Below are 12,217 nucleotides of genomic sequence, written 5' to 3' on the forward strand. Positions count from 1 at the left end.
ATGATACTGAGCTCCCTGGTGCTGTTCCTCACCTCCACTCTGCTGACTTTCAGTGGTAAGAGTGGCTTGAGATATCAGGGTGGCAGAGTAGCTCAAGGAGCTGAGTCTGGGCTTTGCTTGGTCTGGAAGGGAGAATTTGTGCCCTTCCAGCCACATTAAAGATGGTCAGATCCTGCTCTCTGCTCCATGAGTCACACCTTTTGCTCAACCTTCCATCTCCTTACAGCTGACCACATCCTGCCAGGAGAAGCAGTAGCAGAGGTGGAAAGCAGGGAGCAGAAAGTGTGGGCCAGAGCAGGGGGTTCAGCCATGCTGCCTTGCTACCTGAGCCCCGGGAAGAGGCAGAATTTGCTGTCTGATAAGATGTCCATGCTGTGGCTCCGGCACGGGGGAAGGTACGCCAGGGCCGAGCCAGGCTCGTGTCCTTGTGGGGGAACAGGGGAGGGTGGGAGACGCTCAGAGCCCCCTTTTTCCTTCCCCACATTCCATCCTCCCTGTCCCCACCCCTTGATCTCGTCTTTGCCTTCGGCGTGAGCCGCTCCCTTGTCCCGTTGGCAGCGGCCAGCAGGAGCCCCAGGTGGTGCTGGAGGTGGGGCCGTCGGGGCTGCGGAAGATGTCGCTGCCCATGCGGCCGCGGGTGACCGTCCCGGACTCTGCCTTACGCAGCGGCGACTTCTCGCTGCGGATCAGCCCGGTGCGGAGCGGCGATGCTGGGCTGTATGAGGCACGGGTGGCACACAACACGGAGCTGCTGAGCTGCCGGCTGCAGCTGGGGGTAGTTACAGGTGGGTGAAGACAGAAACCCTGAAGGCGATGGATTTTTGGCTCCGGGGAGTTGCAAGGGTGGGGTGGGGATGGGATGCTGTGTTTTGCCAGGGCGGGTTAGAGGCAACAGCCTTCTGAAAGCACACGCCCTGAAGGGTTGGGCTAGATGGTCCTTGAGGTTTCTTCCAAGCTGGTATTCGATGATCTATGGATCTTCCTGCTGTCTGCTCTCATCTCTTGAGAGGGAGCTGCCTGAAGGACAAGGCTAGGACAGGAGGATCATAAAGGGATGGTTTGGTAGCTCCCCGTGATCTCAGCCTCACCTACTCACACACTTTGTGTGTCTGCAGTAACCCTCAGCCAGCCCAGCCCAGTGGTAGAAAATGAGCCACTTCTGCTGAGCTGCAACTCCAGCCATCGGGCCAGGCTGGTGGAGACCTGCTGGTTCCACAAGGGGCACCTGCTCCCCACCCCCAGGACCTTCTGCTTGCGTGGGGCACACTTCATGCTCCGGCCAGCCATGAGCGACGCTGGCTACTGGCGCTGCCAGCTCAGATACTCCGATGACGAGGTCGTTTCTGCCACCTACAACCTGCAGATCCTAGGCAAGTTCAGCCCCTGCCTTGCTCTGGCACCCCCAAGTTGCTCCCTTTGATGTGACTGACCAACTGCAGTGCCTCCAGCTTCCCAGATCCCACCCTGTCCTCTCTTCCAAGGCCAGTCACCTCTCTGTGGAGCCCTTTCCATCCACCCCCCCCACAGTGTCCTCCTTCTCTCTGGCACAGGTTTTAGTGGCCCAAGCAACCCCATAGTCTATGCTGCAGCTGGCTCTGCAGCTGACCTACCATGCACCCTGAGCTACCTTCCCAGCACCTCTGGGAGCAACATGGTGACAGCCCACTGGAGCCACCTTGCTCAAGGACACTTGCAAGAATGGAGCATCTCCCAGAACAGGAGCAGCAGAAGCTTCCCCCTTCATCTCCCCACGGTGGGGCCAGGCGACGCGGGGCAGTACCGCTGTGCTGTCAATGTGGGCAGAAGGACAATCAGCAGGGACGTGACCTTGGCAGTAGTTACAGGTGGGAGCAGAAACAAAGATGTGCATCTCTGCTCTGGGGTTCCCCACTCCCCACACATCAGTGCAGTGACCGTGGGTTGGTCCTGCTGGGGAGGTCTCTTCTCAGGGCGCCGGGCAGCACTGGATTCTGCTGCAAGCAGAGGGTTTCCCGGGTTGCTTGATTATTTATCTTAAGGTTGAGGAAGACAAAATAGATGAGGGGAAGTAATAAAGGAGGGGTGTAATCAAAGAAGGAAAGAAGGGGGAGAGATGTGGGCCTGCCTGTAGTCTTTCCTGAGGGTCTGTTTGCTTTGCTTTGCTGCAGTCACCCCGAGCATCCAAGGAGCAGTTTCTGAGGGGTCTCGACTGCTGCTGTTCTGCAGCCTCACACACCCCCGGGGACACGAACGTTTCCAGTGGGAGCACCTGGAGTCAGCCCCCACTGACAGGCAGCTGACTGGGGCCACCTCCCATAACCAGGAAGGCCACAGACTCCAGATGGGTCCTACCATGGAAATACCTCAGGTGTCACAAAAGGATATGGGTACATGGGAGTGCAGTGTGCATGGGCCAGAAGGCAGGCTGGGAGCAGTGGAGTATGGACTACAGATCACAGGTACTGTCCCCCACAGACGTCTAAGTGACCCCTTCTCACCCTATTCAATTCCTTGGTGCCCTTTCCTCTCAGCCTCACCCTATCCTTTTCCCCTTAGACCACCTGGATCTCATCTTGTTGCCATCCTGTCTTAGCTCTCACCAGTTCCTCCTGTTGCTCCTTCCAGTTTTCTGCCTTTATGCACTCCCAGCCTTGCCTCTGTGCAAAATCAGTCTTCTCTCGTTCCTAACTGTGGTTCCTCCTCACAGGTGCCCAGGTCTCCAGTCCTCCCATCTTCAGTGGGCAGGTTACTTTTGGGCTCACACTCACCCTCTTCTTCCTGCTTACGGTCTGTGTTCTGGCTCTGGCCCTACAAAAAAGGGTAAGTGTCCATCAAGCCATTTCTATTAGCTTCCCTGCACATCAGCCCTTTCTGACCCTCTCCTGGGTACCCTGGAGACATCAGTGAAATGCCTTAGCAACACAGCAGCCAGAGGAAAAATGGGGCTCAGACTGCTGAGGATGTCATGGACACTTCATGAAGCTGGATCCTGGGCACTGGCAGGTCTGACTACATGTGCCATTCATTTTGGGGCAGGTCAGACATTTCAGAGGAGGAATAAAACCTCCCAGAAGACAACCACAGCCCAACCTTGCAAAGCTGCTTCTTTGCTCCCCCCGAGATCAAGCCACACTGTAGCAGAGGAGGGTTCATTTCCAGGCTTTTGTAGACATCCTCTCTCATTCCTTTTCTGGATGATTTGGTGTAACAGAGTCTCCTGTTCCATACAAACACCCACTGCTGATCTTAATGCAACCTGTTGTTGCTGACTCAGCCCTTTCACCATGACTGTCTGCTGGAAGCAACTTAATGCCCTTCATTTGCTCAGCTTGTTCCAGTATCTCATCTTCTGAAAACTCTGCTTTGCCTTTGTGATCCCAAACACCAGTTTCTGACTTATCCCTCCCCAGCAGGCAACTTGAAAACACGACCACAAGGGACCTCCACACCTCATTTCACGTCCATCTCTTTTGCAGACTGCAGAGAACATTTAGTCACAGAATCACAGAACAGTTTGGGTTGGAAGGGACCTCCAAAGGTCATCCAGGCCAAACCCTCTGCAGGCAGTAGGGACATTCTCCACTAGATCAGCTTGCTCAGAGCCTTGTCCAGCCTGACCTTGAATATCTCCAGGGATGGGGCCTCAACCACCTCCCTGGGCAACCTGTTGCAGTGTTCCAGCAGCCTCATGGTGCAGAACTTGTTCCTAACATCCAATCTAAATCTGCTCTTCTCTCATTTCAAGCCATTGCCCATTGTCCTATCACTGCAGGCCTTTGCAAACAGTCTCTTTGCAACCCTCCATGGCAGGCAGAAGCCCAGACTTAGGCCATTTGTTCCTCCTCCTATTCCTGATGTTGTCTATTTCTTCCCTTCTAGGCTCAGCCTCCTGTCTTTCCAGCACTGGAAGGGATGATTGCAGTCACTGTGCCAAGGAAGGAGATGGAGGAAAAACAGGGAGAGAAGATCCAGCAAACTGAGTGCTGATGGGAGCAGGGACACTAAGCCCAGTCTGCATGGGAGGATGAAACTTTGTGTACCACACTGCAGAGAGAGGGGGTTCATTCAGACTCTTCAGGAGGGGCTGGGGCTGGCATGAACATACCAGGAGGCCATGGGAGCTCTGTAGCTGCAGAGGAGCTGGAAGATGCGGACTAGGGCAAGGAAAGGCTCACCACTGCAGTGAGGTGACAGGCTGCACAGATGCTTTGGAGCTGCTGGGAGTATTTGAGCCAGTAGCTATTATCTGCTTCACAGCCATTTCTTTCTTCTACCTTTTTCCCTCCTTCACAGCCTCTCTCACAGGCTAGTGGGACACTGGGATGTGGGAGATGGCTGCAGCTCAGATCCCTCGCAGCCCCATGGTGTTTCCTCCCTACCACCCTCTCTCTTCCCCCTTTCCCCACACTGCCCTGCTCTTGCACCGATTTCAGTGGCAGAGGGGACTTCAGAGAGGACTGCACATGTTGCACATTTACAGCATTTTATTTTATTAGAACCTAAAATAAACTGACAAAACCCCACCAAACACTGGCCCCTGCGTGCGCTTGTGGGGATCGCGACTGCGGGTGGTGCTGGGTGCACCTCTGCACCTGTGAGGCAGCTGCTAGAGACTCTGCTCCCTTCTCCCTCTCTCTTCTGTTTTCACTGAAGTTACACCTGTTCATTTCAGATATTTTCACAGTGGGGATGGGGAAATTAAAAGCCCCTAGAAAAGAAACTATCATAGGTTCAGTCTCTTTTTGCTATGCTTCAGAAGAGGTTTTCTGTCTTGTTCTTTTTTCTCTCTTGTCAGGCTGTTCCTGTTCATTAATTCATTTCTTCCTTTAATCCTCACATTCTCCTGACAGATCTTTAACTGGTGTTAGGGCTCTCTCTCACTTGGTAAGGCAAAAGTGGGTCCACCAGGTCCCATCTCTCTCTCTCAGGACCCTATGTGTGTTTAGGTTTCATGTAGTCACAGAATGCTCTTTACCTTCTCCCCCAAGAGCCATGGAGGGCTGCAACACTGCATGCCACCCCAGAAGGAAGCCCCATTGGTACAGAGAGTCACACATGTTGTTGCTCCCACATGGGTCCCCAGGCTGGGGCTGCACAAGGAGGCAAGGGTACAAAAATGAATTTTTCCTTGTGTTTAGGAAGGAAGATTCTCTTGGCTTGAGAGAGAATCACTACCAGGCCAGATCTGCATTATTTCAGCAGGCACATGAAGAGGCCTTCTTGCCGTGGGATTCTCACCTTCTCCTGCCAAGAGGTTCAGGTCCACATGTCATGAATGTACTCTGGAATCCTCAGACTGCAGGTAATGGACCAGCACAGAGTTCCCACTAGCCTGCTCTGGAGAGCCTAGAGAAATGCAGCAGAGGTGCAAGGTAGACTTCTCTGCTTCAACTGTCCCACAGCACTTCAGGGAGACCCTGAAATAGAACCAATATAAGGCAGGGTAATCCAGACTGGTACCAGGCATCTTCCAAGGCAAAGGGCAAAGCTGCAGTTTTTTTCAGGTTGGGGTCACCTGTATAGCTATGCCTTCTCTCTCTGCCAGAGGATCTGGAGATAGAAAAAAGATGGGTTAGCCCCAGTGGAGCTAAGGGACAATCCAGTGTTCAGCAGGACCGCATTATATGCGCCTAGGTCAGGTCAAGCCAACCCTAGATACCAATCTAGGCTGGGGGGTGATCAGATTGAGAGCAGCCCTGCAGAGAGGGACTCAGGAGCACTGGTGGATGAGAAACTGGACATGAGCCAGCAATGGGCACTTGCAGCACAGAAGGCCAATGGCAGCATCAAAAGCAGCATGGCCAGAGATGGAGAGAGGTGATCCTGCCTCTCTGCTCTTCTCTGGGGAGACCTCACCTGCAGTGCTGTGTCCAGCTCTGGAACCCCCGGCACAGGAGATACATGGACCTGATGGAGCAGGTCCAGAGGAGGCCACAAAGATGATCAGGGGGCTGGAGAACCTCTGCTATGAGGACAGGCTGGGGCTGTTCAGCCTGGAGAAGGGAAGGCTCCGGGAAGGCCTTACAGAGGCAGTTCAAGCACCTCCACAATCATTATAACACCTGCAGCAGGTCCTGGAAATACTTTTCTTTGTACCATAGAAGTTAACAGTGGCTGAGGTGTATAATTTGTGTAGGTTTAGGGTGACACCATCTACAAAGGCCTCAGACAAGGTTGTGTATAAATAGCAACACAAACACAAATACATCTACAAGTACAAATTGACATAAAGACAAATTCCAACACCTCTGATGTCCTCAGGATGCAATCTGAAGCTTCATGGGCGTTGCAGTCTTGCCTTTGTAACCAGCAGAGCTCTTCACCCAGATGCCCACTACTGACAAAATGAAGGCACTGAGAAAAGTGTCAACTATGGCCATTGAGTGGCTTGCTGTGACAGACCTCAAGAGACCACCAATGCATAAAGAGCTGCCTATGGGAGTCTCTGCCTCCCCAATGCTGCAATCAATGTTGGGATGCAGCAATGAACAAAGCCAGAAAATCTGGGGTCTCATTTTGAGGTTTTGAGCTTGTCTCAAACCAAGCTCCTAATGAGAATGCTACTGCATTTTGTGCTACCTACTGAGATCCAAGGCCTTTGGGACTTGCTGTGTAGCTTTTTGTCTCCATCATACCCAAGAGTTTCCACCTTGCTGGACTGCCAGGTCAATGCAACTCGCTCCTACAGCTGTCAGAGATGGATGTCACTCCTGCTGAAGGACTCTATGATTGCATGGTTCTATGAAATAGCTCAAGGGTGGGGGTCAAGAGGATGGGGCCGAGCTCGTGTCAGAGGTGGACAAGGGGCAGCGGGCACAAACTGGGATGCAGGAGGTTTAACTCGTACGTAAGGTGCCAGAGCACTGGCCCAGGCTGCCCAGAGAGGCTGCGGATCTCCTCTGGAGACTTTCACACCCGCCCGGACATCGCGATCCTGGGCAATCTGCTTTGGGTCACCCTGCTTTAGCAGGGGGTTGGACCGGATGACTTCCGGAGGTCGCTTCCAAGCTCCACAGCTCCGTGATCCTGTGAACCGAAGGGGCCCCGGCCCGGCGGCGGGCTGGGCGCCGCTGCTGCCGGGCGGCTCGGCGCCGGGACCTGGGTTCGTGTCGCCATCTAGCGTCCCTCCGCCCACCGGGGAGCCACCGGCGGCGCCCCGCGGTCCCGAGCCTCACTCCGGGTCCTTCTCACAACCCTTGGCTTTCAGCTACGGAAGTGAACGCAAAACGTTCCTCTACTTGCTGCTCAGGAACTAAACCTGACGCCGTGTGCTGTTTGTTCGGTTGCATCCCACTTTAACGCTCCCAGCTTCAAGCTGCTGCCGGGGAGACGTTCCAGGTTCTCTGTACTGGTGAAACTCCTCCAGTGGTGCATCATAACAAATACTGTCACCAACTTCTCCTCTTCCCTTTTGCCAAGGCCATAAATAGTAAGACAGTCAGTAATGTCCACCCCATACAGGTCCCTAACAACTCCAGCCACTTCTCTCGTGCCTGTTGCATTTATGGCACATTTTTAACTTCAGCTTGGGTTTGGTTAGGTTTGCTTTAGGCCCTGTAACTTTTGATGGCACACCTTTGCAGTGATTCTTGGACTATCCCCCATTCCAGTACCCTCAACCAGTCTCTGACATCCCAGCACATCTTCCTGCTCTTTCTCCATGAGACTTTGCACCGTCTGCCAAAACACAGAGGATCCCTTGCCCATGAAGAACACCTCTGGAGATTCCCTGATTTTCCATTCTGATCAGCAAATTGACCTTCATGATATTTGCTCTCTTCACAATTTAAGCTTCTGCAGAGAGACTGCAAGTGCCTGCAGAGAGATATCATTCCCAGCACAACCTCAGCCTCCACTCAGCATAGCCTGGGAGCTTCCTCTCTCCACAGAGGTCTAAAAGAATCTGTTACACACCAAGCCCAGTCTTCAAAACTATTCCTGGTGATGGGATTAAAGACAGGCAGAGCAGGGTGGGTGGGGAGTGACTCTGCAGGGAAGAAAACAGGGAAAGATAGCAGCCACAAACTTGGCTGAGGGTCTCTTCTCACTCTGCCACAGTCATTGTGTGATGCTGGATCAGCCACACTTTTCACAGAATCACACAGCATCACAGCATGCCAGGGGTTGGAAGGGACCTCCAAAGGTCACCCAGCCCAAGCCCCCTGCCAGAGCAGCATCACCTAGGGCAGGTCACACAGGAACACATACAGGTGGGTTTGGAATGTCCCAGAGAAGGAGACTCCACAACCTCTCTGGGCAGCCTGCTCCACGTCTCTGGCACCCTCACAGGGAAAAACTTTCTCCTCCTGTTCACATGGAGCCTCCTCTGCTCCAGCTTGCACCTGTGGCCCTTGTTCTGTCACTGGACATCCCTGAGCAGAGCCTGGCTCCATCCTCCCCACACTGCCCTGCACATCTTGATCAACATGAATGAGGTCACCCCTCAGGCTCCTCTGCTCCAAGCTCAAGTGCCCCAGCTCCCTCAGCCTTTCCTCAGCAGGGAGATGTTCCACTGACTTCATCATCTTTGTGGCTCTAGCTGGACTCTCTCAAGCAGTTCCCTGAGGTCCTTCTTGACCTGAGGAGCCCAGAACTGGACACAATATTCCAGCTGTGGCCTCACCAGGGCAAAGAAGAGGGGCAGGAGAACCTCTCTCGCCCTATTCACTACACCCCTTCTAATTCACTCCCAAATTCCCTTGGACTTTTTGGCCACCAGGGCACATTGCTGGCTGATGGGCATCCTCCTGTCAACCAGGACCCCCAGGTCCCTTTCCCCAGAGCTGCTCTCCAACAGGTCAGTTCCCAATGTACACTGGTCCAAGGGGCTGTTCTTTCCCAGATGCCAGGCTCTACACTTGGCCTTGTGGTTGCCACATGGCCACTGTCCCAGAAAGGTGAGAACCAGACTCACAGAATTATAAACCCAGTTAAATATTTGAGAAATATTCCATTCAAAGGAGAGACTGGATGGCTAATATTATTCATGCCTTCTGGATTTTGATGTTTAATTAATGCTTGCAACGTGCTTTGAGATGCTTGGATGGAAGTGATACAAATGCATCGCTGTGTGCTGTGACCCTCAGTCCCAGCGGTACCTGGTCACTGTGCAGCTGTAGCAGCTCTGAGAGACCAAGATACCCCCTGAATCCCTTCCCTGGAGTGAGAATGGGTCAATGTGGGGGCCAAGCCTCTAGCTTAGTCCCCTCAGACACACAGCTCTGCTCCCTGCAAGTCTGCAGCAGTTTTGAGTGCATTCTGAAGCTCTTTGGGGGATGCCATTTCTGGGAGATGTTTGCAGTGACATGGATGAACCATTTACACCAAGCCACTGTGTCTGCACTGCAGTGTGCTCAGGACAGGAAATACAAGCCAGGATCTGTAAGAAGCCCAAGCCCTGGGACGCCAAGGTCTTACAATCCCAACCTGACTTTTCTCAGCTCTGATTTTCCCGGCACAGCCCCTCTCTGGCAGCTAGGGAGCAGAAGGGACATTTCTATTTGCAGGCATGTGAGAGCATTTTGAAGATGCTGCCATGATGTGTCAGGCTCTGAAGGGAGAGCTGAGTCTCAGGACAGGGCTTTCACAGGCTCTGAACACTTACATCCTGTCCCATCCCATCCCCCGGATCCCACCCTGGGAAGTTTGTGTCTCACAGAGGTGGCTCTTGCCCTGTGATGGGAGTTTCCTCTTTCTCCAAAGATACAACCAGCAGACCAATGGCTGCACTTAAGGCCGGATCAGTGCTCTTCCTTTCACATCTGCTGGCAGGTTGAGGTTGAATATTAGAATAAACTTCATGATCAAAATGGTTCTCAAAGACTGGAACAGGCTGCCCAGAGAGGTGGTTGAATTCCCATCCCTGGAGGTGCTTAAAAGAGGCAGAGCTGTGGTGCTGAGGGACATGGCTTAGCACCAGGCTTGGTAGAGTTAGAGAATGGTTGGACTTGATGATCTTAAGGGTCTTGTCCAACTGAAATGATTCTGTGAATCTATGATGCTATGACAAACCTCAGTACTGTGTCTGTCCCCACTACTCCAAAGGCTGGTTGCACCTTGCACCCCCATCCTCCACAGAAAGGGGCAAGTCACTGCCAAGAGGCGAAGAGTGGGTGGCAGAGAGATGAAATCTCAGCCGTGTCTGGGGCTCAGTGGGTTTCCGCCGTCTTGACTGAGGCTGGGATTCAGAGAGAGAGAGACCAAATGTGGGTGCAAAACCACAAGAGCCCCCTCCTCCACCCTTCAGAGAAGGGAAACAGCTGAGGCTCAGCCGTGGTACAGCTTACCTGAGAGTAACCTTGCCCTGCGTTTGCATGGCAAGGCTTTGGTGGCACAGGGGCTACAATGGATGACTTCTGCGATCAACGAGCAGGAGCTGGCCCCACATCATCCAGAGCCATGTCTAGTCCCAAACCAGGCCAGAGCTGAACCAGGCAGTGATGCTGGGGGTGCTTATGTGATAACTGGATTAAGAGAGGGTGAAATGCACTGCACAGCAGCTGTGAGAGAAACAGCCCTGCAGACAGCAAGATCAGTGAAGAAGAAGAGGAGGTGCTCCACCCGAGCACTGGAACAGAGATACTCCTGTGCCCCTGCAGAAGACCATGGTGATGCAGGTTGTGCTTCTGCAGTCCATTCCTGAAGGACAGTACCTTGTGCAGAGACTCTGTGCTGGAGCAGTTTGAATCATCAAATAACAAAACAGCCCAGGTTGAACAAGACCTCATGACTCATCTGGTCAAGGGTCTCATGGGAAAGGGGCTCTAAATGAGTTTATTCATCACCCTGGCCGATTAATCACACCTCATCACTCTGGTGAAGAGGACATTTAACATCAGCTCATCACTCTGGTGATCAGGACTCCACCATGTTCCTGGGGAGGCTGTTCCAGTGACTGATTGTCCTTGCCGTAAAAGGTGGCTTGTGTGGAGGTGAACACAAAGAACTGCAGCCCATAGGAAGGACTCTCACTAGAGCACTTGGTGAGGGATCCTGTGGTGGAGCAGGAGAACAGCATAAGCAGGAAGAAGCAACACAGCTAAAGTGCTGTGAACTGACCACAGGCCCCAGTCCCTGCACCCCTGCAATGCTTTGGGGAAGGAAGAAGGGAAGAGTCAGGTGTGAAGCTTGGCCTGGGAAGAAAAGAGGTCTGGGGGAAGTTTGTTGTAGCTTTGTTTTAATTTCTCACTATCCTACTCTGGTTTTAATTAGCCATTTAACACATCTAAGTGTTGGGTTCTACACATTGGCCACAACAACCCCATGCAGTGCTACAGGCTGGGGTCAGAGTGGCTGGAGAGCAGCCAGGCAGAAAGGGACCTGGGGGTACTGGCTGAATATGAGCCTGCAGTGTGCCCAGGTGGCCAAGAAGGCCAATGGCATCCTGGCCTGCATCAGGAACAGTGTGGCCAGCAGGAGCAGGGAGGTCATTCTCTCCCTGTACTCAGCACCGGTTAGGCCACACCTCGAGTCCTGTGCCCAATTCTGGGCTCCTTAGTTTAGGAAAGATGTTGAGCTGCTGGGAGGTGCCCAGAGAAGGGCAACAAAGCTGGGGAGGGGTCTGGAGCACAGACCTGTGAGGAGAGGCTGAGGGAGCTGGGGTTGCTTAGCCTGAAGAAAAGGAGGCTCAGAGGAGACCTTATTGCTGTCTATAACTACCTGAAGGGAAGTTGTAGCCAGCTGGGGGTTGGTCTCTTCTCCCAGAAAACCACCACCAGAACAAGAGGACACAGTCTCAAGCTGCACCAAAGGAGGTTTAGGCTGGATGTTAGGAAGAAGTTCTTCACAGAAAGAGAGATTGCCCATTTGAATGGGCTGCCCAGGGAGGTGGTAGAGTCACCATCACTGGAAGTGTTTAAAAAGAGACTGGATGAGGCACTTGGTGCCATGGTTTAGTTGATTAGATGGTGTTGGGTGATAGGTTGGACTCAATCTCAAAAGGTCTTTTCCAACCTGGTTATTCTGTATGAAGGATGGGTATTCACTTGTCACAATGTCCCTTTCTCAGTGACTCTTTCTGTAGAGAAGTGTGACTGAGACTTCCAAGCCAGCTTCAACTTTTTCTCCTCTGCATTTACCACCATGAAACATAACTACAATGGAGAAGACACAGTCTTTATCTGTCTGTTCTTTATGACATTTGTCTTGTGATTCATAAGAAGCGAGTCTCACTTCCCAACCTGCCCCTCTTCCTGAAGGCTTGTTGTTCAGAGGTGATTGATAAGTGAATGCATTTTCC

General features: G+C 52.8%; 1 protein-coding gene across 1 annotated transcript; it reads left to right on the forward strand.

Moving 5' to 3' along the window:
- On the forward strand, nucleotides 1-4,494 carry LAG3 (lymphocyte activating 3). The gene is made up of 8 exons (XM_068141679.1): nucleotides 1-55; nucleotides 227-395; nucleotides 559-785; nucleotides 1,116-1,370; nucleotides 1,551-1,844; nucleotides 2,148-2,438; nucleotides 2,687-2,799; nucleotides 3,859-4,494. The coding sequence occupies exons 1-8, from the start codon at nucleotides 1-3 to the stop codon at nucleotides 3,964-3,966; spliced, it is 1,512 nt and encodes a 503-aa protein (XP_067997780.1). The 3' UTR covers nucleotides 3,967-4,494.
- Nucleotides 4,495-12,217: the final 7,723 nt, after the last annotated feature.

The sequence above is a fragment of the Melanerpes formicivorus genome, unplaced genomic scaffold, assembly GCF_026170545.1.
Source record: "Melanerpes formicivorus ecotype bairdi unplaced genomic scaffold, bMelFor1.0.p_v2 SCAF_8, whole genome shotgun sequence".
NCBI lineage: Eukaryota > Metazoa > Chordata > Aves > Piciformes > Picidae > Melanerpes > Melanerpes formicivorus.

Excerpts from the sequence above, each read along its gene's own strand:
- LAG3 (XM_068141679.1), top strand. The coding sequence starts at position 1 with ATGATACTGAGCTCCCTGGTGCTGTTCCTCACCTCCACTCTGCTGACT. Across the intron at positions 1,371-1,550 it reads CTACAACCTGCAGATCCTAG|GTTTTAGTGGCCCAAGCAAC; the intron begins GCAAGTTCAGCC and ends TCTCTGGCACAG. Across the intron at positions 2,439-2,686 it reads GTATGGACTACAGATCACAG|GTGCCCAGGTCTCCAGTCCT; the intron begins GTACTGTCCCCC and ends TCCTCCTCACAG.